This window comes from Scyliorhinus torazame, chromosome 8, assembly GCF_047496885.1.
Source record: "Scyliorhinus torazame isolate Kashiwa2021f chromosome 8, sScyTor2.1, whole genome shotgun sequence".
NCBI classification, from domain to species: domain Eukaryota; kingdom Metazoa; phylum Chordata; class Chondrichthyes; order Carcharhiniformes; family Scyliorhinidae; genus Scyliorhinus; species Scyliorhinus torazame.
The window spans coordinates 261,324,238-261,347,941 of NC_092714.1; the positions used below are offsets into that span (position 1 = coordinate 261,324,238).

Here is a 23,704-nt window from a genome sequence, read left to right on the forward strand (position 1 = left end):
AGACCGGTGAGCCTCACGTCTGTAGTGGGTAAAGTCTTGGAGGGGATTATAAGAGACAAGATTTATAATCATCTAGATAGGAATAATATGATCAGGGATAGTCAGCATGGCTTTGTGAAGGGTAGGTCATGCCTCACAAACCTTATTGAGTTCTTTGAGAAGGTGACTGAACAGGTAGACGAGGGTAGAGCAGTTGATGTGGTGTATATGGATTTCAGCAAAGCGTTTGATAAGGTTCCCCACGGTAGGCTATTGCAAAAAATACGGAGGCTGGGGATTGAGGGTGATTTAGAGATGTGGATCAGAAATTGGCTAGCCGAAAGAAGGCAGAGGGTGGTGGTTGATGGGAAATGCTCAGAATAGAGTACAGTCACAAGTGGAGTACCACAAGGATCTGTTCTGGGGCCGTTGCTGTTTGTCATTTTTATCAATGACCTAGAGGAAGGCGCAGAAGGGTGGGTGAGTAAATGTGCAGACGATACTAAAGTCGGTGGTGTTGTCGATAGTGTGGAAGGATGTAGCAGGTTACAGAGGGATATAGATAAGCTGCAGAGCTGGGCTGAGAGGTGGCAAATGGAGTTTAATGTAGAGAAGTGTGAGGTGATTCACTTTGGAAGGAATAACAGGAATGCGGAATATTTGGCTAATGGTAAAGTTCTTGAAAGTGTGGATGAGCAGAGGGATCTAGGTGTCCATGTACATAGATCCCTGAAAGTTGCCACCCAAGTTGATAGGGTTGTGAAGAAGGCCTATGGAGTGTTGGCCTTTATTGGTAGAGGGATTGAGTTCCGGAGTCGGGAGGTCATGTTGCAGCTGTACAGAACTCTGGTACGGCCGCATTTGGAGTATTGCGTACAGTTCTGGTCACCGCATTATAGGAAGGACGTGGAGGCTTTGGAGCGGGTGCAGAGGAGATTTACCAGGATGTTGCCTGGTATGGAGGGAAAATCTTATGAGGAAAGGCTGATGGACTTGAGGTTGTTTTCGTTGGAGAGAAGAAGGTTAAGAGGAGACTTAATAGAGGCATACAAAATGATCAGGGGGTTGGATAGGGTGGACAGTGAGAGCCTTCTCCCGCGGATGGATATGGCTGGCACGAGGGGACATAACTTTAAACTGAGGGGTAATAGATATAGGACAGAGGTCAGAGGTAGGTTCTTTACGCAAAGAGTAGTGAGGCCGTGGAATGCCCTACCTGCTACAGTAGTGAACTTGCCAACATTGAGGGCATTTAAAAGTTTATTGGATAAACATATGGATGATAATGGCATAGTGTAGGTTAGATGGCTTTTGTTTCGGTGCAACATCGTGGGCCGAAGGGCCTGTACTGCGCTGTATTGTTCTATGTTCTATGTTCTATATTACTTAGTGTTGTATTCTTTGGGAGTTGTATTTGAATTGATGATTGCTAAGATGTCGCTAGGGGGAGGGTTTAAATTCCTGGGGCATTGGGACCGGTTCTGCGGGAGGTGAGACATGTACAAACTGGACGGGTTACACCTAGGCAGGACTGGAACTGATGTCCTAGGGGGGCTATTTTCTAGAGTGGTTGGGGAGTGTTTAAACTAATGTGGCAGGGGGACGGGAACTGATGCAGGAAGTCGGAAGGTAGTAAAACAGGGAGAAAAACAAAAGGCAGTAAGGGGTAAAGTGTAAGGCGGAGAGGCTATAGTCAAAAATAAAAAAGGGCGACAGTACAAGGTACAGTGACTGAGGGGAGCTCAGTGAATAGGCCAAGTAATACTAAAAGGAATAAAACGGGAAGTAAAAGCATAAATGGAAAGCGACGCGGCAGGTTGTTACATAAAGATATGGGTTTAACGACTAGGAAAATTAGGAGAAAAGTTAAGAGGAAAAATAACTTACCAGAGGTTACTGATCGAGGTTTAAGATTCAAAACAGAGGTATAAAAGCCAACATAAGTGTACTTTACCTGAATGCTCGTAGTATTCGGAGTAAGGTAAATAAGTTGATGGCGCAAATCATCGTGAATGACTATGATTTAATGGCCATTACTAAAACATGGTTAAAGGATGGTCACGACTGGGAGTTAAATATCCGAGGGTATCAAACTATTCGGAAGGGCAGAGTAAGGGAGGTGGTGTAGCTCTCTTATTTAAGGATGACATCCGGGCAGTAGTGAAGGATGACATCAGTGCTATGGAGGATAAGGTTGAATCCATTTGGGTGGAAATCAGGAAAACTAAGGCGAAAAAGTCACTGATAGGAGTAGTCTACAGGGCACCAAATAGTAACATTACGGTGGGGCAGACAATCAACAAAGAAATAACTGATGCATGTAGAAATGGTACAGCAGTTATCATGGGGGATTTTAATCTACATGTCGATTGGTTTAACCAGGTCGGTCAAGACAGCCTTGAGGAGGAGTTTATAGAATGTATCCGCGATAATTTCCTAGAACAGTATGTAATGGAACCTACGAGGGAACAATTGGTCCTAGATCTGGTCCTGTGTAATGAGACAGGATTGATTAATGATCTCATAGTTAGGGATCCTCTCGGAAGGAGCGATCACAATATGGTGAAATTTAAAATACAGATGGAGGGTGAGAAGGTAAAATCAAACACTAGTGTTTTGTGCTTAAACAAAGGAGATTACAATGGGATGAGAGAACAGCTAGCTAAGGTAGACTGGGAGCAAATACTTTATGGTGAAAGAGTTGAGGAACAGTGGTGTACCATCCAAGCAATTTTTCACAGTGCTCAGCACAGGTTTATACCAACAAAAAGGAAGGAGGGTAGAAAGAGGGAAAATCAACCGTGGATATCTAAGGAAATAAGGGAGAGTATCAAATTGAAGGAAAAAGCATACAAAGTGGCGAAGATTAGTGGGAGACTAGAGGACTGTGAAATCTTTAGGGGGCAACAGAAAGCTACTAAAAAAGCTATAAAGAAGAGTAAGATAGATTATGAGAGTAAACTTGCTCAGAATATAAAAACAGGTAGTAAAAGTTTCTACAAATATATAAAACAAAAAAAGAGTGGCTAAGGTAAATATTGGTCCTTTAGAGGATGAGAAGGGAGATTTAATAATGGGGAATGAGGAAATGGCTGAGGAACTGAACAGGTTTTTTGGGTCGGTCTTCACAGTGGAAGACACAAATAACATGCCAGTGACTGATGGAAATGAGGCTATGACAGGTGAGGGCCTTGAGATGATTGTTATCACTTAAGGAGGTAGTGATGGGCAAGCTAATGGGGCTAAAGGTAGACATGTCTCCTGGCCAGATGGAATGCATCCCAGAGTGCTAAAAGAGATGGCTGGGGAAATTGCAAATGCACTAGTGATAATTTACCAAAATTCACAAGACTTTGGGGTGGTCCCGGCAGATTGGAAATTAGCAAACGTGACACCACTGTTTAAAAAAGGAGGTAGGCAGAAAGTGGGTAATTATAGGCCAGTTAGCTTAACTTCGGTAGTAGGGAAGATGCTGGAATCTATCATCAAGGAAGAAATAGTGAGGCATCTGGATGGAAATTGTCCCACTGGGCAGATGCAGCATGGGTTCAGAAAGGGCAGGTCGTGCCTAACTAATTTAGTGGAACATTTTGAGGACATTACCAGTGCGGTAGATAACGGGGAGCCAATGGATGTGGTATTTCTGGATTTCCAGAAAGCTTTTGACAAGGTGCCACATAAAAGGTTGCTGCATGAGATAAAGATGCATGGCATTAAGGGGAAAGTAGTAGCATGGATAGAGGATTGGTTAATTAATAGAAAGCAAAGAGTGGGGATAAATGGGTGTTTCTCTGGTTGGCAATCAGTAGCTAGTGGTGTCCCTCAGGGATCAGTGTTGGGCACACAACTGTTCACAATTTACATAGATGATTTGGAGTTGGGGACCAAGGGCAATGTGTCCAAGTTTGCAGACTACACTAAGATGAGTGGGAAAGCAAAAAGTGCAGAGGATACCGGAAGTCTGCAGAGGGATTTGGATAGGTTAAGTGAATGGACTAGAGTCTGGCAGATGGAATATAATGATGACAAATGTGAGGTTATCCATTTTTGTAGGAATAACAGTAAAAGGGATTATTATTTAAATGATATGATATTAAAACATGCCGCTGTGCAGAGATACCAGGGTGTGCTAGTGCATGAGTCAGAAAAAGTTGGTTTACAGGTGCAACAGGTGATTAAGAAGGCAAATGGAGTTTTGTCCTTCATTGCTAGTGGGATTTCGCCGTCGATGATCGGAGAATCCCGCCCCCGGGGTGTGAAGCCAGAGGTATCTGAGCACAAGAATGGTGTGGGAGTGTGGCCCCTTTAAGGACCACGGACCACGCAATGAGCTCGGGGCCAACCGCGTGGGAACAAGCAAGTCCTGGCCAATGGGGTATTTGGGCGGGGCCCTGGGAGCAGGATCCCAGGCAGTGTAGACCAGGGAGCCAATGTGTTGAGATCTGTTGTATAGTATTATGTGTGTGTTCCTTGGCTAACTTTGCCTTTCATCAATAAACCACTTTGGTAACTACTGGAAGCCTCCAGCATATGACTCGAGGCATCAGAAAAGGCTATTTAGAAACTGAGGCACTTCTAGTAAGCATTGCGCAGGTCAAGGACACACAGCCTGAGTGAGAGAGATACAGACCGAGTGAGAATTTGGTAATTTGGTGCAGTGAGGTAATTCGGTGAAGAGTGGGAGAAGGTGCTTTTTCCCTACTGTTTTGTTCTCTCTCTTTCTTCGGGCCTAATTTCGGGAGCCGTTTGGAGGAGGAGGAGCAGTCTCTGTGAGTATAAAAACCTAACGGAAACTTCCTGTTTTCCAGTTTTTTTTCCAAAAGTGACGTCAGAGGGAAGCTGTGATCTGAGTGGTTGATAGCAAATCTGCCCCAAATTTTAAAAAAAACACAGCTAAACTCATAAACTTAAATTAAACTAATTAATTAATTAGTGATGGCTGGTCAGGTGATGTGCTTGAGCTGCTTGATGTGGGAGCTGGCAGATCCCATTGCGAGCTGCAGCGACCACATCTGCAGTAAGTGTTGGCTGCTCGAAGAGCTCCGGCTCAGAGTTGATGAGCTGGAGTCTGAGCTTCAAACACTGAGGCACATCCGGGAGGGGGAGACTTACCTGGACACTGTGTTTCAGGAGGCAGTCACACCTGTCAGAGTAAGTAGTTTAAATCCTGCCAGTGGCCAGGGACAGCAGGCTGTGACTGCAAGTCAGGCAGGTAAAGGGAACCAGCAGTCAGGAACTCAGGAGCCTCAGCCCTTGACTTTGTCCAACAGGTATGAGGCACTTGCTCCCTGTGTGGATGGCGAACAGGGCTGCAGGAAGGATGAGTCAGCTGACCAAGGCACCATGGTTCAGCAGGCCATTCAAGGGGAGGGAGTAAATAGGCAAGTTATAGTTGTAGGGGATTCTATTATCAGGGGGACAGATAGTATCCTTTGTGAGCAGGATAAAGAGTCCCGCATGGTATGTTGCCTGCCCGGTGCTAGGGTGTGGGACATCTCTGACCGGCTTGAAAGGATACTGGAGAGGGAGGGGGAGGATCCAGTTGTTGTGGTCCATGTCGGTACCAACAACATAGGCAAGTCTAGGAAAGAGGACCTGTTTAGAGATTATAAAGAGCTAGGGTTCAAATTAAAAAACAGGTCCTCAAGGGTCGTAATCTCTGGATTACTGCCCGAGCCATGTGCAAATTGGCATAGGGAGGCAAGAATAAGGGAAGATAACACGTGGCTGAAAGAGTGGTGTGGGAAAGAGGGGTTCCTTTTCATGGGACACTGGCATCAGTTTTGGGACAGAGGGGACCTATACCGTTGGGATGGTCTCCACCTGAACCGAGCTGGGACCAGTGTTCTGGCGAAAAGAATAAATAGGGTGGTCAATAGGACTTTAAACTAAAGATTGGGAGGGAAGGGAAAGTCAGGGAACCAAGAGGTGAAGTAATCAGTGGGAAGCGTAGCTGCTTAGGAATACAAAAAAGCACGAAAAGACAAAACTCAGGAGAGGTTACGATAGTCCCCATCCCACAAAATATGACACAGTGTATGGAAAGGCTCAGAAAACCAAGGTCCACCACACTAAGGAAACAAAAAGGGACGGTCAATAGAGAATTAAAGGTGCTATATTTAAATGCGCGCAGTGTACAGAACAAGGTAGATGAGCTTGTGGCCCAGATTGTGACTGGCAGGTATGATGTGGTAGGCATCACAGAGACCTTGTTGCAGGGGGTTCAGGACTGGCATTTAAACATCCAGGGATTCACAACCTATCGAAAAGACAGGGAGGTGGGCAGAGGGGGCGGGGTTGCCTTGTTAATTAGGAATGAAATTAAATCAATAGCACTGAATGACACAGGGTCAGATGATGTGGAGTCTGTGTGGGTAGAGTTGAGGAACCACAAAGGCAAAAAAAACATAATGGGAGTTGTGTACAGGCCTCCTAACAGTGGTCAGGACCGGGGGCACAAAATGCACCACGAAATAGAAAGTGCATGTCAGAAAGGCAAGGTCACAGTGATCATGGGGGACTTCAATATGCAGGTGGACTGGGTAAATAATGCTGCCAGTGGACCCAAGGAAAGGGAATTCATTGAATGTTTACCGGAGGGCTTTTTGGAACAGCTTGTGATGGAGCCCACGAGGGAACAGGCCATTCTGGACTTAGTGTTATGTAATGAGCCAGACTTGATTAAAGATCTTAAAGTAAGGGAGCACTTAGGAGGCAGTGATCATAATATGATAGAATTCAATCTCCAATTTGAAAGAAGGAAGGTAGAATCAGATGTAAAGGTGTTACAGTTAAATAAAGGTAACTACAGGGGCATGAGGGAGGAACTGACGAAAATCGACTGGGAGCAGAGCCTAGTGGGAAAGACAGTAGAACAGCAATGGCAGGAGTTTCTGGGAGTAATTGAGGACACAGTGCAGAGGTTCATCCCAAAGAAAAGAAAGGTTATCAGAGGGGGGATTAGGCAGCCATGGCTGACAAAAGAAGTTAGGGAATGCATCAAAGCAAAAGAGAAAGCCTATAATGTGGCAAAGAGTAGTGGGAAGTCAGAAGATTGGGAAGGCTACAAAAACAAACAGAGGATAACAAAGAGAGAAATAAGGAAAGAGAGGATCAAATATGAAGGTAGGCTAGCCAGTAACATTAGGAATGATAGTAAAAGTTTCTTTAAATACATTAAAAACAAACGGGAGGCAAAGGTTGACATTGGGCCGCTCCAAAATGACACTGGTAATTTTGTGATGGGAGACAAGGAAATAGCTGAGGAACTAAATAAGTACTTTGCGTCAGTCTTCAAATTAGAAGACATGAGTAATATCCCAACAATTCCGGAGAGTCAGGGGGCAGAGTTGAATATGGTAGCCATCACAAAGGAGAAAGTGCAAGAGAAACTAAGAGGTCTAAAAATTGATAAATCTCCGGGCCCAGATGGACTACATCCTAGAATTCGAAAGGAGATAGCTGAAGAAATAGTGGAGGCATTAGTTATGATCTTTCAAAAGTCACTGGAGTCCGGGAAAGTCCCAGAGGATTGGAAAATCGCTGTTGTAACCCCCCTGTTCAAGAAGGGAACAAGGAAAAAGATGGAAAATTATAGGCCAATTAGCCTAACCTCGGTTGTTGGCAAGATTCTAGAATCCATTGTTAAGGATGAGATTTCTAAATTCTTGGAAGTGCCGGGTCAGATTAGGACAAGTCAGCATGGATTTAGTAAGGGGAGGTCGTGCCTGACAAACCTGTTAGAGTTCTTTGAAGAGATAACAAATAGGTTAGACCAAGGAGAGCCAATGGATGTTATCTATCTTGACTTCCAAAAGGCCTTTGATAAGGTGCCTCACGGGAGACTGCTGAGTAAAATAAGGGCCCATGGTATTCGAGGCAAGGTACTAACATGGATTGACGATTGGCTGTCAGGCAGAAGGCAGAGAGTTGGGATAAAAGGTTCTTTTTCGGAATGGCAACCGGTGACGAGTGGTGTCCCGCAGGGTTCAGTGTTGGGGCCACAGCTGTTCTCTTTATATATTAACGATCTAGATGACGGGACTGGGGGCATTCTGGCTAAGTTTGCCGATGATACAAAGATAGGTGGAGGGGCAGGTAGTATGGAGGAGCTGGGGAGGCTGCAGAAAGATTTAGACAGTTTAGTGGTCCAAGAAATGGCTGATGAAATTCAACGTGGGCAAGTGCGAGGTCTTGCACTTTGGAAAAAAGAATAGAGGCATGGACTATTTTCTAAACGGTGACAAAATTCATAATGCTGAAGTGCAAAGGGACTTGGGAGTCCTAGTCCAGGATTCTCTAAAGGTAAACTTGCAGGTTGAGTCCGTATTTAAGAAAGCAAATGCAATGTTGTCATTCATCTCAAGAGGCTTGGAATATAAAAGCAGGGATGTACTTCTGAAGCTTTATAAAGTATTAGTTAGGCCCCATTTAGAATACTGTGAGCAATTTTGGGCCCCACACCTCAGGAAGGACATACTGGCACTGGAGCGGGTCCAGCGGAGATTCACACGGATGATCCCAGGAATGGTAGGCCTAACATACGATGAACGTCTGAGGATCCTGGGATTATATTCATTGGAGTTTAGGAGGTTGAGGGGAGATCTAATAGAAACTTACAAGATAATGAATGGCTTAGATAGGGTGGATGTAGGGAAGTTGTTTCCATTAGCAGGGGAGACTAGGACCCGGGGGCACAGCCTTAGAATAAAAGGGAGTCACTTTAGAACAGAGATTAAGAGAAATTTCTTCAGCCAGAGAGTGGTGGGTCTGTGGAATTGATTGCCACAGAGGGCGGTGGAGGCCGGGACGTTGAGTGTCTTTAAGACAGAAGTTGATAAATTCTTGATTTCTCAAGGAATTAAGGGCTATGGAGAGAGAGCGGGTAAATGGTGTTGAAATCAGCCATGATTGAATGGCGGAGTGGACTCGATGGGCCGAATGGCCTTACCTCCGCTCCTATGTCTTATGGTCTTATGGTCTTATAGAGGAGAAGTCAATATTTACAGGAGTGATGGGTGGATGGGACCAGCTGTGAGTTTTGGATGAGCTCCAGTTTATAATAATCTTTTATAATAATCTTTATTGTCACAACTAGGCTCATATTAACACTGTGTTGCTCTCTTTGGTTGTTTCTAAATATGGCGGTCAATATGGTTGGCTTTCTTAATTCTAATTACGTTTGCTTTAGAGTCGCCAGGTATCTTTCGATACCGCCACAAGGTTCAAACCCGAATACTGATCAAAGAGTCGGTACACCAGTTAGTTAGTTCAAAGTCAGTACTATTTATTTATATACACAGCAATATTTACTCATGCAGGAAATACTTCAGACTGAACTATCACGACTGCTAAAACCTACACTTAGCTTCGGGCGCCCACTCAGTCAGAGGAACAATGGCCGTTGTTCGGTTATGAGGCTGATGGGGTCGAAGTGGTGAAGGGGAACAGCTAAGGTTGTCCGTCTGGTAGCGAGTGTTGACCTTGGGCTTACTTGCTTCTGGTGTAGCTGGTGGAAGGGTCTCTCCGCTTTGAGAGCCGATTCTAAGAGAGCGATTCTCTCTCGGGGCCTTCTTCTTATACCCGAAGGGGTCTTCGCGCGCTTTTGGGCGGGCCTTGAACTTGGCCCCAATCAATTGGGCCATTTCTTGATCATTCGCATTGATCCTGACCAATAAAGGGGTGGGTGCCCTGATGGCTGGGCGTGTCCTAGGTGGCCCTTGGCCTGCTTTGTTTCCTGCTTTCGGTTTGGGGAACTGGCGCCGCGAGGTCTGGGGCCAGATCGGTTACTTCAGTATCTTCCTTTGTTCCCGGAGATGGCCCATCCATATGCTAATGGGCCTGTAGTTTCAGTCTCGTCTGGGAGCTGTTTCTCCAATATGCAGACAGGCTCTGTGCCTGCCTGCTTTCTTAACATTGTCCATTTTTCCCTGCAATCTTTGCAAATGTCCATTTTGTATTCTGGAAGTGGCCATCCCAGATGGCGACAACTGCAATGAAGTTACTGTGAAAAGCCGCTAGTTGCCACACTCCAGCAGCAGTTCGGGTACACCGAGGGAGAATTCAGAATGTCCAATTCAGCTAACAGCATGTCTTTTGGGACTTGTGGGAGGAAACCGGAGTACCCAGAGGAAACCCACGCAGACACGAGGAGAACGTGCAGATTCCGCACAGGCAGCGATCAAGCCAGGAATCGAATCTGGGTCCCTGGCGCTGTGAAGCAACAGTGCTAACCACTGTGCTACCGTGCTGCCTGGAGGAAGGTGATTTTTCTCCAACCATTCTATGCTAATTGCTTACCTCCAGGCAAACAGATTCCTAATCATGTTTACTCACCTTGTTCCTACCCTCCTTTATGCGTCCTTTACCTGGCAAACTCATCTTGAACATTGACAAAACCTCTGCCTGAGTCACTCTTACAATCAGAGGAGTCCTGAAAGGGTTTAAAGCAGATTGGTTTATTCCAAAAGGAAATACTAACTGCAAAGCGGCGGGGAGTACAACTAGTCCCAGCTGGGGCCATCCGAAGATGCCGTTCCCTTCCTGCCCGGCTTTTACCTGTGCATTTTAATATGCCGTGCTGTTGGGCCCCCGCCCCTCAGCGGGGCAGCCCGTACTCCACCAGCCCCCGGGGGAGAGCGATTGGGTCGTCCCCGTGCATCTCGAGGGGGGTTATAATAATCACAAACCTTGAGAGCTCCACAACCTAACAACTCTGTATGTTTTAAAAAGGTTACTTTAGCTTATAGAATAAACATTGTTTTGCTTTAAAAAATACTTCTCCATTTCTGCTGTATCACACATGTGGAGTGGGCCGTGTGCTCCCCATACCACTATTAAAAGTTCTGGGTCAGGTGAATTCCATGATACACGTTGGGGTTCTCTAAACCCTGGCCCATAACGCTAGCCCCTCACCGCAGGATCGATGCTGGGCACTGCCGGTCTTTTGACATAAAAAGCCACGGATCATTCGGACATAGCACCAAAATCGGAGAATCCAGCCCATTAATTACTGAGTCAAGAGAGTGAATATACATGTCAAAGGGTACAGAGGTGAGAATGGAAAGGTTTTGCTCGGAATCAATGTCTCAGGATCCAGTGTTCTGAACTCATATAAATGACTCGGGTTCAAAGCACTGAAATTTGCATTTACACAAATGTGGGATTGGAATAGTTACCTCAAACAAGACATTGAAACACACAACAGCTTGATTTATACAGCCACTTTAACATAGTAAAATATTCCGAGAGGTCTCACAGAGAGCTATCAAAAAACATTTGACATTCAAAAAACAATTGACATGCAAAGAACGTATTGGGGCAGGTAAAAAAATGCTTTCAAAGAGGTAGGGTTTTAGGGGACATTTTAACGGAAGAGAGGGATAGAGAGATGGAAACGTTCAGGAAGTTCATCGCAGCATTTAGGATCAAGGCAGCTGAAGGCAGAGCCATCAATGGTGAAGCAAAGAAAATCTTAGGAGCAAAGGGATCTCACAGAAGTGGAAATGGTTTCAGAGATCGGGGGCTGGATTCTCTGATTGTGAGGCTATGTCCTCGTGCCGGCGTGGGAACGGTGGCGTCGTACGCCCATAAATTCAGCGCAAAACGGCCACCGATCCTCCGTGTAGCTGGGGGCTAGCATGCCGGCAGCCTAGAGCACCCGGCTCTAGCTGCCGATATGGCCTGGAGAATCGCCGGGTCCGTAGCCGTGCATGCGCACGGTGGCGGCCTGCAGCGACCGCGGCGAGCAACATGGCGGCAGCCGCTCGCGGACCCGGCCTGCAAATCAGTGTCGCCCTTTGGCCGGCGCGCGAGCCCCGGACCACCCCACAACAGTGCCCCCAGCTGCCGATAAAGTCCCCCCTGCCTGTGGATCGGCCCTCCCCCCGACTGGCGGTGCTGGACTGAGTCCGCAGCCGCCACGCCGAGTTCCTGACGGATGAGACCACACGCGCTCGACGCCGTTGAGAACTCGGCTGGTCGCGGGCAGAGCATCGTGGGGCAAGCCTCAGGCAACTCGGAGAGTAGGCCGCATTGGAGAGGACGGAGCATGGCGATAGTGGCGCCACCCCCGATTTGGTCGTGAACGGGGATTTTTCGGCCAATCGCCGAACGCGATTTCGCCGTCGGTGATCGAGAATCCCGCCCCCGGGGTGTGAAGCCAGAGGTATCTGAGCACAAGAATGGTGTGGGAGTGTGGCCCCTTTAAGGACCAGGACCACGCAATGAGCTCGGGGCCAACCGCGTGGGAACAAGCAAGTCCTGGCCAATGGGGTATTTGGGCGGGGCCCTGGGAGCAGGATCCCAGGCAGTGTAGACCAGGGAGCCAATGTGTTGAGATCTGTTGTATAGTATTATGTGTGTGTTCCTTGGCTAACTTTGCCTTTCATCAATAAACCACTTTGGTAACTACTGGAAGCCTCCAGCATATTACTCGAGGCATCAGAAAAGGCTATTTAGAAACTGAGGCACTTCTCGAGGAGAAGTCAATATTCACAGGAGTGATGGGTGGATGGGACCAGCTGTGAGTTTTGGATGAGCTCCAGTTTATAATAATCTTTTATAATAATCTTTATTGTCACAACTAGGCTCATATTAACACTGTGTTGCTCTCTTTGGTTGTTTCTAAATATGGCGGTCAATATGGTTGGCTTCCTTAATTCTAATTACGTTTGCTTTAGAGTCGCCAGGTATCTTTCGATACCGCCACAAGGTTCAAACCCGAATACTGATCAAAGAGTCGGTACACCAGTTAGTTAGTTCAAAGTCAGTACTATTTATTTATATACACAGCAATATTTACTCATGCAGGAAATACTTCAGACTGAACTATCACGACTGCTAAAACCTACACTTAGCTTCGGGCGCCCACTCAGTCAGAGGAACAATGGCCGTTGTTCGGTTATGAGGCTGATGGGGTCGAAGTGGTAGAGGGGAACAGCTAAGGTCGTCCGTCTGGTAGCGAGTGTTGACGTTGGACTTACTTGCTTCTGGTGTAGCTGGTGGAAGGGTCTCTCCGCTGTGAGAGCCGATTCTAAGAGAGCGATTCTCTCTCGGGGCCTTCTTCTTATACCCGAAGGGGTCTTCGCGCGCTTTTGGGCGGGCCTTGAACTTGGCCCCAATCAATTGGGCCATTTCTTGATCATTCGCATTGATCCTGACCAATAAAGGGGTGGGTGCCCTGATGGCTGGGCGTGTCCTAGGTGGCCGTTGGCCTGCTTTGTTTTCTGCTTTCGGTTTGGGGAACTGGCGCCGCGAGGTCTGGGGCCAGATCGGTTACTTAAGTATCTTCCTTTGTTCCCGGAGATGGGCCATCCATATGCTAATGGGCCTGTAGTTTCAGTCTCATCTGGGAGCTGTTTCTCCAATATGCAGACAGGCTCTGTGCCTGCCTGCTTTCTTAACATTGTCCATTTTTCCCTGCAATCTTTGCAAATGTCCATTTTGTATTCTGGAAGTGGCCATCCCAGATGGCGACAACTGCAATAAAGTTACTGTGAAAAGCCGCTAGTTGCCACACTCCAGCAGCAGTTCGGGTACACAGAGGGAGAATTCAGAATGTCCAATTCAGCTAACAGCATGTCTTTTGGGACTTGTGGGAGGAAACCGGAGTACCCAGAGGAAACCCACGCAGACACGAGGAGAACGTGCAGATTCCGCACAGGCAGCGATCAAGCCAGGAATCGAATCTGGGTCCCTGGCGCTGTGAAGCAACAGTGCTAACCACTGTGCTACCGTGCTGCCTGGAGGAAGGTGATTTTTCTCCAACCATTCTATGCTAATTGCTTACCTTCAGGCAAACAGATTCCTAATCATGTTTACTCACCTTGTTCCTACCCTCCTTTATGCGTCCTTTACCTGGCAAACTCATCTTGAACATTGACAAAACCTCTGCCTGAGTCACTCTTACAATCAGAGGAGTACTGAAAGGGTTTAAAGCAGATTGGTTTATTCCAAAAGGAAATACTAACCGCAAAGCGGCGGGGAGTACAACTAGTCCCAGCTGGGGCCATCCGAAGATGCCGTTCCCTTCCTGCCCGGCTTTTACCTGTGCATTTTAATGTGCCGCGCTGTTGGGCCCCCGCCCCTCAGCGGGGCAGCCCGTACTCCACCAGCCCCCGGGGGAGAGCGATTGGGTCGTCCCCGTGCATCTCGAGGGGGGTTATAATAATCACAAACCTTGAGAGCTCCACAACCTAACAACTCTGTTTAAAGTGGATTCTGTGTCGACGGTTTCTCAGAATTGGACTGGATTTAAGTGGGATGACGATGGAGGCTAAAATTTAATATAAACAATTGCACAATTCAATAAATAGATGACATGCATACTCCATAAATTACATTCATACAATTTATGAAGCTCAAAGGCCCTGAGGAAGCTTAGTGGGTTTGATGATAAACCAGTCCAACCAGCTAGCAGGTCGCAGACAGTCAGCCGGGTTTTGAACTGCATAATTAAAATAATGCACTTTGGAGGAGGCAGTGATCAAATTTTATCAGAATACGCCTTGAACTGGATTGCAAAGTCTGGGTGACAATATACCTAGTGGCTTTAGCACATGATCTCCAATCATTCAGTCTTCCTCCTCCATTTCCAACTGTTAATATAATACATGTGGGAATTATTTATTTATTTATTTAAATGTTTCAAAAATAAATTTAGAGTACCCAATTCCTTTATTTTCCAATTCAGGGGCAATTTAGTGCGGCCAATCCACCTAGCCTGCACATCTTTGGGTTATGGGGATGAGACCCACGCAGACACGGGGAGAATGTGCAAACTCCACACGGACAGTGCCGGGATTGAACCTGGGTCCTCAGCGCCGTGAGGCAGCAGTGCTAACCATTGCACCACCGTGCCGCCCGCAAAGGCAATTAAAACAATTTAGGGTTTCTCACAGCAATTCCCAGGAGATCGATTATACTTCAATTCCCAGAAACTCCAGAGCAACTTAGAATGGCTATCGACCCTATCTTGACTACAACAAACTTTTAAAAATTCAATCAATCAGGACAGAAAGCACCACAAAGTGGCCATTCTATCAAAGTCATGATGGTTCTTTCAAAGCTTCATCCTATCGGTTCAGCTGCCCACTCTTTTCCCATTGCTACGAAAATGTTTCCTTTTCAAATCTATATCCAGTTCCCTTTCTTAACGCACAATTGAATTTACTTCCACACCCTTTAGGAAGTGCATTCCAGATCACATCTACTTGCTGTGTCAAGAAATGTCTCATCTCTCCCCAATTTTTTAAAACTTAAACCTGTCTCCTCTGGTCACTGCATCACCCACAAAAATAAACAGTTGCTCCCTATCTATTTACAGTTTTGAATACCTCAGGATGCTGCATCTCAGTTCTCTTGTCTGAGCCAGAAGGGATGAGTTTGAATCACACTCCAGAGGCTTGAGTGTCAGATCACGACTGACACTCCAATGCAAGACTGGGGGAGTGCCGAGGAGAAAAATAAGTAAGGGAGCCAATCAAGTGATGGAGGTGGTGCAGGGAAGAACACTGATGCTTGTTGTCAAAAGATCCAATTATGGCGCAGTGAATTTGCACTGCTGCCTCACGTCGTCGAGGTCCCAGGTTCGATCCCGGCTCTGGGTCACTGTCCGTGTGGAGTTTGCACATTCTCCCCGTGTTTGCGTGAGTTCCGCCCCCACAACCCAAAGATGTGCAGGGTAGGTGGACTGGCCACGCTAAATTGCCCCTTAATTGGAAAAAATGAATTGGGCACTCGAAATTTAAAAAGAAAAAAGACCCAATTGTAAGAAAAAAAATAGGGTGCGATTCTCCGGCCTCATTGCACTTTCGCTCAAGCGTAACGAGGCTGGTGAATAGCGGGAGAGGCCAAAAGGAGATCTGCACTGGGTTCCAAACAGTTTGCAATGCAACCGGCCTGTTCCCATAGGCGAAATCGGGAGCCCGCTGTCGCATGGCGAGAAACCAATTATCACCACTTAAGCCCCATTTGCATACCATTAACGAGAACGACCCCATAACAGTGGCCTCAGGTCATTCAGCGGCCTTCCAGCAAGTGGTCACACAGGTGCCGATTAGTACTCCTTTTGAAAAACGTGAACCTGGTGGAACGGCTTCTGTGGGGAGCCCAGGAGGTGAGTAGCCACCTTTGCTCGCGGGCTGTTGTAGTTCTAGCATCCAACCAGCAGGTGGTACGAGTATTCAGGCACGTGACCCAAACGCACCATGTGTTCCATCACAAGGTGTTAGTAGGGAGTTCATAGCAGTCGCATATTAGAGTAGCTCTGTTGTATCTTAATGTATGTTAGTGTTAGACCATTATTTCCAACTGTATTAATCTTAGACATTACAGTAATCATTTAGAGTAGTGTTCATAATAAATAGTTTTGTTGTAAAACAAAATCTAATGTTCTTGGTTAACACTACCTCATCAAGATTCAACATCAGCATAATCAAAGAACATTACACCACTGATTGCTGAGGCCTCTGGCCGCGTGGCTGAAGGCTATTGCTGATAGGGAATTGGCAATCGTGGTTAGTTGAGCACTTCACACACGCCAAGTGGATACCCATGGGGGGACAGTCCATGTAGCATGTGGGTGTCATTGCCGAGCATCCCAATCAGACCTTGATGCCTGGACACTGTGCTTGAACACTGCGGGAGGCAACATCACACACGCAACATCCAAACATCCAGGGGATGGGACACAGCTCCGGGGATTTCCACGGCCAGAGGTGGGTGAGTGCCACGTGGAGGGGGGATGCCCAGAGAGATGGGCAAAGGGTCTGTGGATCAGCCTGCATTGCGAAAGAAAGTGACAGAGGCGTCATAATGGTTGTACGGAAAGGAGTTTAATGTGCTGTACAATACCCCTCTCCCGGTGGTGCCACCTCCCCACCCCAATCCCTACCTATCCGCACACACCCCCTCCCCCATTGCCCTCAGTGATCCTCAACATGTCTGGCCCTCCTAGCTCTACCACTACATCTAGGTGTTTCCCCAGGATGCGCCTCATTCCATGGTCCTCGAAGCCCCTGGTGGGCGTCCTCGGGGGGCATTGGGGCCGAAGGGCCCCGGCTCACTTGTCGGCAGTGGACGCCAAGCCGTGCCGCCCTAACCCGTGTGCTGACCTCGAGGCATGGCCTCATCAGAGGGGAGTAACTCAGGGGAGCTAGTACCCACCGTCACCACTCCATGAGCCGAGTCCAGGTTGGATCTCAGCCTCCCCTCCTCCCGGTCGGTGCCCACGGGGCCCTGGGGTTCACCTTGGTATGGAGGGGCAGCTGGTTCGTGCCCCGGCTCCTCCTGCATCATATGGCTCTGTTAGCCCTAGCGGTTGCCCAATGTCTGCACCATGGCTTCAAGGCCATCGGCGGTGCTCCTCAGTGACTGAGACATGCTCTGCAGTGTTTCAGCCTTGCCTACCATTGCCAGTGACATCTCCTGCTCCCGTGGCCCATAGTCCAGCGGCTAGGGATCTGCTGGAGGGATGCTGACATCTCCCTCTGAATGTCCCGGCTGCTCCCTATCGTCTCCATCAGCTCCGGGTAACCCACTTCCAGAGGCTCAGCATCAGGCTGGGACCCAGCTATGTCCTGGGATCCAGCAGCCCTCCCACTGCTGTCTAATCTGGGGGTTCCTGCATCCACCAGATGTGCATCATCAGCAGCATTGTGGTGCTCACCAGATTGTGCCCCAGACGCCTGACCACTAACATTTCCCACCGAGGTGTGTGTATCGGCGCTGGTGGAGGGTGGGGATGACAGCTGTGCTACGACTATAAGTTTCATCCTCGGAGCTCCCCTCCAAGGTGTTCTCCTCAGAGTCAGGAGAGGGGGCCGCCCGGGATGGGCTGATGCCGTTGGCTGGAGGACCTGTGGGAGAATGGACATGTGGTCAGTGGGAGGGATGGGTCAGTCAGTAAGGCAATCAGTACTCACATTTGACAGGTCCTCCGGGTGGAGCCCGGTGGTCCCTCACCTCTGCAGCATCCGCCAGCCTCCGTGTTGGTAACCGCCCTGTCCTCGGCCACACCGGTGACCTCCAGGGCCCGCTCCTCGAAGGTGGTAAGGATTCTGATGTCCAACACCCCACCACCAGTCTGGGCCCTCTCCCGCCGATTGTGGGAGAGCTTTTCCTGAGGAAACACAGAGAGGGCATCGTTAGTCACACACGTGGTTCACTGTGGTTGGAGAGGGGGTGTGAAGGTGGAGTTGAGGGGGGAGGGGGAGTTAGGGCTGGGGATCATCTGGGGAGCTGGGGGGCTGGATGCTCCCTGGGGGGAGGGGGGGGGGGTGTTGGTGTCTACTCACTCGTGCTGCCCAGTGTAGGTCATAGGATCATAAAATCTACGACATGGAGACATGCCAGAAGGGTGGAATTGTACCGACCTGGAACTCTTAGGTAAAACGGCATCTGGTGGTCGAAGGCAGAATTGCGCTTACCTGAACCTCTTGAATAAATCTATTTCCCAGAGGCCGCAAATATAGCAGTGAAGACTCATCTCAAACATATCCTTTAATCCCCATTTTTTAAATCCCCACCAACCCTTACCTTGTCTCAGTCTTGTGGTAGAGGGTGGGATGGGGTTTTGGGATTAGGTAGTTTGATAGACCATTGTTCTGTTCTTTATTTATATATATTCATCTTTTCCTCTTTGCATTAATAAATAGTTTGTTTATGTTTTACTTAAATAATCTGGTGTTGGTGACTCATTGGAGCAGTCAAGGGTTAAAGACCTTCGGAAAACACAAATTATTGGTTAATTCACTTATGTGGGACTCGGGGTCTGTAGGGCTGGAATAGACCGCGCACTCGCCCAGGGTGTCGTAACATTGTTGAATAAAAATAAAAATATTTTTAAAGATTACTGACCAAGCCATATCATAGTGTGTGAGTAGCTGTGTGGTGACAGCTACTTTTCTACTCCGGCAAATACTTTGTCCCGTGAAGCATCAAAATCACTCCTGATCCTTCGTCAACAATATGTGGAGTGGAGCTAATAAAGTGGCCAGGTTTGCAATGAACTTCCCACAGTAGTTCACCAGGTCTAAGAACGACTGGAGTTCAGTGTTGTCCTTTGGGGTCAGGACCCCTTTTATACCCGAACCTTACCGTCCACCGGGTGTAGACTATCCTTGTCGACCCTATAACCTAAATAGGTCACCGTTCTAGCCCCAAACACACATTTACTACTCTTTACCCGGGCGCCTACTTGGGAAAATCACCGGAGCACTTCCTGCAGGTTGTTCATATGCTTCTTCTCCGTGGGCCTGTGATGAGCGCATCGTCCAGATAGAAGGCCACCTTCAGCAAACCCTGCAAGGTAATCTCCGTTACCTGCAGGAAAATCGCCCGGCCCGATTAAACCCCAAAGGGGAGGCAGGTGCATTCAAATAACCCCTGATGTGCGTTTATGGTCGCAAAGTTCCTGGCCTTGCTCCACCTGTAAAAAAACGTGGATCATGTCAAGCTTTGTGACGGGACATCTTCCAGCTTGTTTTGTGTACAAATCCTCCACTCTAGGCATCGGTTACCGGGTATCCAGGCATGAAGCTCTGTTCACTATGAGCTTAAAATTTCCACAGAGTCAGGCAGATTTGGCGGGCTTCAAGGCAGCAACCCACTCCCAGTACAGTCCTTGCTGGGAGAACTAACCACACCAGGCCCTGCTTTAGGCCGGCTTTTATGTTACTTTGTAATGAGCTCCAGCTGGGTGGCCTCTGCCCCCTATCGAGGAAGCTCATCGTCCATGACTCCCAAGGGCAGGTCAACAATGGTTTCCCGTGGTCCTCGTGAGGGTTGTAACAGCACTGTTCCCAATTAGCCATTTAAAATTTCAGTCAGGATCCTGGATTAAAAAAATTCCAGGTGCAATCTACCAGCCACATCCCGCCTGAACTGGGTAAAAGCTCACCCCATCCAGGTGAGTTGGGGCATTGGGGAGGTTCTGGGATCAAGAGATCGGGGCACCATTTAGAAAAAGAAATGCAACTGAATACGGCCTCGGGGGTGGGAGGTTTGGTCTCCACTGGGCCACCAAAAAAAAGTGTTGTTAGATTCCCACCCAGAACGCATTCTGTTTTATTTTGGTTAGATTATGCCCGCCATGTCTACTGCCTCCACTAGGGCCAGTTCTCTGTACCCAATGCACTTTCTCCCACTCTTCGTATCTGTTTAGTTTCCTCTGCCATAGGGCAACATTTACGATGACTTCCGGTGGCGGCTATGAAGGAGTAGGTCGCACATTTGGTGGCTCCCGCTCAGGTCGGACCTTTGGACCTTTTCCCCCGATTTTTTGTCGGATTTGATTCGGAGAATTGATGGTGGATGCAATTGTGAAGAGGAATCCTATATCAGTGCATGGAGAGGCGGACCAGCAGTGCTCGCAAAGGAAGAAATAGGCGAACAGAGAAGGCTTGGGCTGAGGCTGCAGCGGGAGACAGCATGGCGGACGACCAGAGTCATGTGTCGATGACCCAGCGGTCGACGGAGTAGCTGATGCAGTTCATCGCTCATGAATGAGGATCCCCTGTCACTGTGGATGTAAGCGGGGAAACCGAACAGAGCAAAGATGGTGTTGTGGGCTTTGATGATGGTGGCAGACGTCATATCGGGGCATGGGATGGCGAAGGGGAATCTGGAGCACTCATCGACCACACTGAGAATGTACGTGTTACGGTCGGTGGAGGGGAGGGCCCTTTCAAATCCATGCTGAGGCGTTCAAAGGGGCGGAAGCCTTCACCAAGCACGCACGGTCCGGCTGGTAGAAGTGCGGCTTGCACTCCGCACAGACCTGGCAGTCCCTGGTGACTGTCCTTATTTCCTTGACGGAGTAGGGCAGATTGCGAGCTTTGACCAGATGGTACAATCGAGTGACCCCTGGGTGACAAAGGCTGTCGTGAAGGGCCTGGAGTTGGTCCACTTGTGCGCTGGCACATGTACCTCGGGAGAGGGCATCTGGGGGCTCGTTGTGTTTACCGGGGCGGTACAAAATCTCGTAATTATAGGTGGAGAACTCGATTCTCCACCGCAAGATTTTATCATTTTTGATCTTGCCTCGCTGTGTGTTATTGAACATGAAGGCTACCGACCGTTGGTCAGTGAGGAGAGTGAATCTCTTACCGGCCAGGTAATGCCTCCAATGCCGCACAGCTTCAACGATAGCTTGGGCCTCCTTTTCGACGGATGAGTGTCAAATTTCATAGGCATGAAGGGTGCGGGAAAAGAATGCCACGGGTCTGCCTGCCTGGTTTAGAGTGGCGGCAAGGGCGACGTCTGAAGCGTCGCTTTCTACTTGAAAAGGCAGTGACTCATCCACTGCGCGCATCCCGGCCTTGGCAATGTCTGCTCTAATGCGGGCGAAAGCATGTTGTGCCTCGGCCGCGAGAGGGAATTGGGTGGACTGAATGAGTGGGAGGGCCTTGTCTGCATAGTTTGGGACCTACTGGACGTAGTAGGAAAAGAACCCCAGGCAGCGTTTGAGAGCCTTGGGGCAGTGGGGGAGGGGAAGCTCCATGAGGGGGCGCATGCGGTCCGGGTCGGGCCCGAGAAGTCCGTTATGGACTACATAGCCGAGAATGGCTAACCGGGTTGTGCTGAACACACACTTCTCTTTGTTATACGTCAGGTTGAGAAGAGTGGCAGTGCAGAGGAATTTATCGAGATTGGCATTGTGGTCCTGCTGGTCCTGGCCGCAGATGGTAACATTATCTAAGTACGGAAAGGTGGCCCGCAAACCGTACTGGTCGACCATTTGGTCGATCTCCCTTTGGAAGACCGAGACCCCATTTGTGACGTGGAAAGGGACCCTAAGGAAGCGGTAGAGGCGACCGTCCGCCTCGAAGGCCATGTATGGACGGTCCGACTTCCAGATGGGGAGCTGGTGGTAGGCGGATTTCAGGTCAATTGTTGAGAAGACCCGGTACTGCGCAATCTGATTGACCATATCAGATATGCATGGGAGGGGGTACGCGTTGAGCTGTGTGTACCGATTGATGGTCTGGCTGTAGTCCACAACCATCCTGTGTTTCTCCCCAGTTTTAACCACCACCACTTGGGCTCTCCAGGGGCTGTTGCTGGGCTCGATAATATCCTCCTTAAGCAGCCGCTGGACTTCGGACCTGATGAAGGTCTTGTCCTGGGTGCTGTACCGTCTGCTCCTGGTGGCAACGGGCTTGCAATTCGCAGTTAGATTGGCAAAAAGGGGGGGGGGGATCGACCTTGAGGGTCACGAGGCCGCAAACGGTAAGGGGGGGTAAGGACCCGCCGAATTTGAGGGTGAAGCTCTGGAGATTACACTGGAAGTCCAGGCCCAATAGGAGGGTAGTTCAGAGATCAGGAAGGACAGAGAGACGAATGTTACTAAATTCTACGCCCTGGACAGTGAGGGTGACTGTACAGAAGCCTCGGATCGGGACGGAGTGGGATCCGAAGGCTAGGGAGATCCTTTGATTGGCAGGATGGACCGCGAGGGAGCATCCTGGGTGTATGAAGCCTTCGGTGCTCCTGGAGTCCAGCAGGCACGAAGTCGCGTAGCCGTTGATTTTCAGCGGCGTCGACACGGTGGCCAGGTTGTGCGGGCGAGATTGGTCCAGCGTCAACGAAGCGAGCTGCGGGTAGTCGTCGGATGCTTCGGGTGGAGAGTGTGTGGGGTTCCGATCTCGGGATGTCTGGAGGCCCTGTGGGGGACAAGATGGCGGCGCCCATTGCGGGGTCGGGACAAGATGGCGGCGCCCATTGCGGGGTCAGGACAAGATGGCGGCGCCCATGGCCCCGGGTGGAGAAGATGGCAGCTCCCATTGTGCGTTTGGCATGGGGGAGGGGGCGATAGTGGGCGCGATCGCAGTGACTGCACGGGCTTGGCACACAGCCGCAAAGTGGCCCTTCTTACTGCAGGATTTACAAATGGCAGTGCGAGCCGGGCAGTTTTGGCGGGGGTGCTTCTGCTGACCGCAGAAGTAGCAGCGGGGACCCCCGGGGTGCGCGGATCGGCGTGCGGCGCAGGCGTATTGGGAAGGCAGGGCTCCAGCTGAGGAGGTCGTCCAGGAGGGGTAGGAAGGAGTAGAAGGGTGGGCAGCGCGGAGGGAGGGTACGATTGTACATTCCGGGATGCAACTGTCATGGAGAGCGCCAAGGTTTTCGTTCCGCCAGTTTGAGCGTGGCCCCTTCCAGTAATCGTTCTCGGATGCGGTCCGACGCAATCCCCGTCACGAAAGCATCGCACATGAGGAGGTTCGCATGTTCAGCGGCCGTAACGGCCTGACAGTCACAGTCCCGGACGAGTGGAATTAGGGCATGCTAGAAGTCTTCGATGGACTCACCAGGTAGTTGCGAGCGGGTGGCGAGTACATGCCTGGCGAAGAGCGTGTTCGCCTTTTGAGCATAGTGTTCTTTAAGGAGTTCCATTGCTTTCGCGTAATTCATGGCGTCTTGGATCAACGGTAACACGCTGGAGCTCAGTCTGGAGTACAGGACGTTTATCTTCTGAGCCTCCGTTGGCACGGGGTCCGCAGCGTTGATGTAGGCCTCAAAACATGCTAGCCAGTGAGTAAAGCCTTTTCTGGCGTTGGGCGAGTACGGATCCAGCTGCAGGCGATCAGGTTTGATTCTGATATCCATCCTGTGGAAAAGTCTGACTGCAATAAATTGATGCGCAATCAATTGCACAAAGACGCAGATTGGGTACAACTGTGGCTTTATTGCAGTCAGATGCGTGGCCTCCTGCTGCAGCTGGCGAAAT

General features: G+C 49.1%; 1 protein-coding gene across 1 annotated transcript in view; it reads right to left on the reverse strand.

Annotated features, from left to right (window-relative positions):
• The window catches only part of LOC140428581 (glutathione synthetase-like), a 160,570-nt gene extending 145,177 nt beyond the window's left edge, over positions 1-15,393 (reverse strand). Inside the window, exon 1 of the mRNA XM_072515219.1 lies at positions 15,315-15,393. Within this exon, the coding sequence (XP_072371320.1) occupies positions 15,315-15,329 (15 nt within the window). The 5' untranslated portion in view covers positions 15,330-15,393. The remainder of the gene's footprint in view (positions 1-15,314) is intronic.
• Between the last annotated feature and the right edge of the window lie 8,311 nt (positions 15,394-23,704).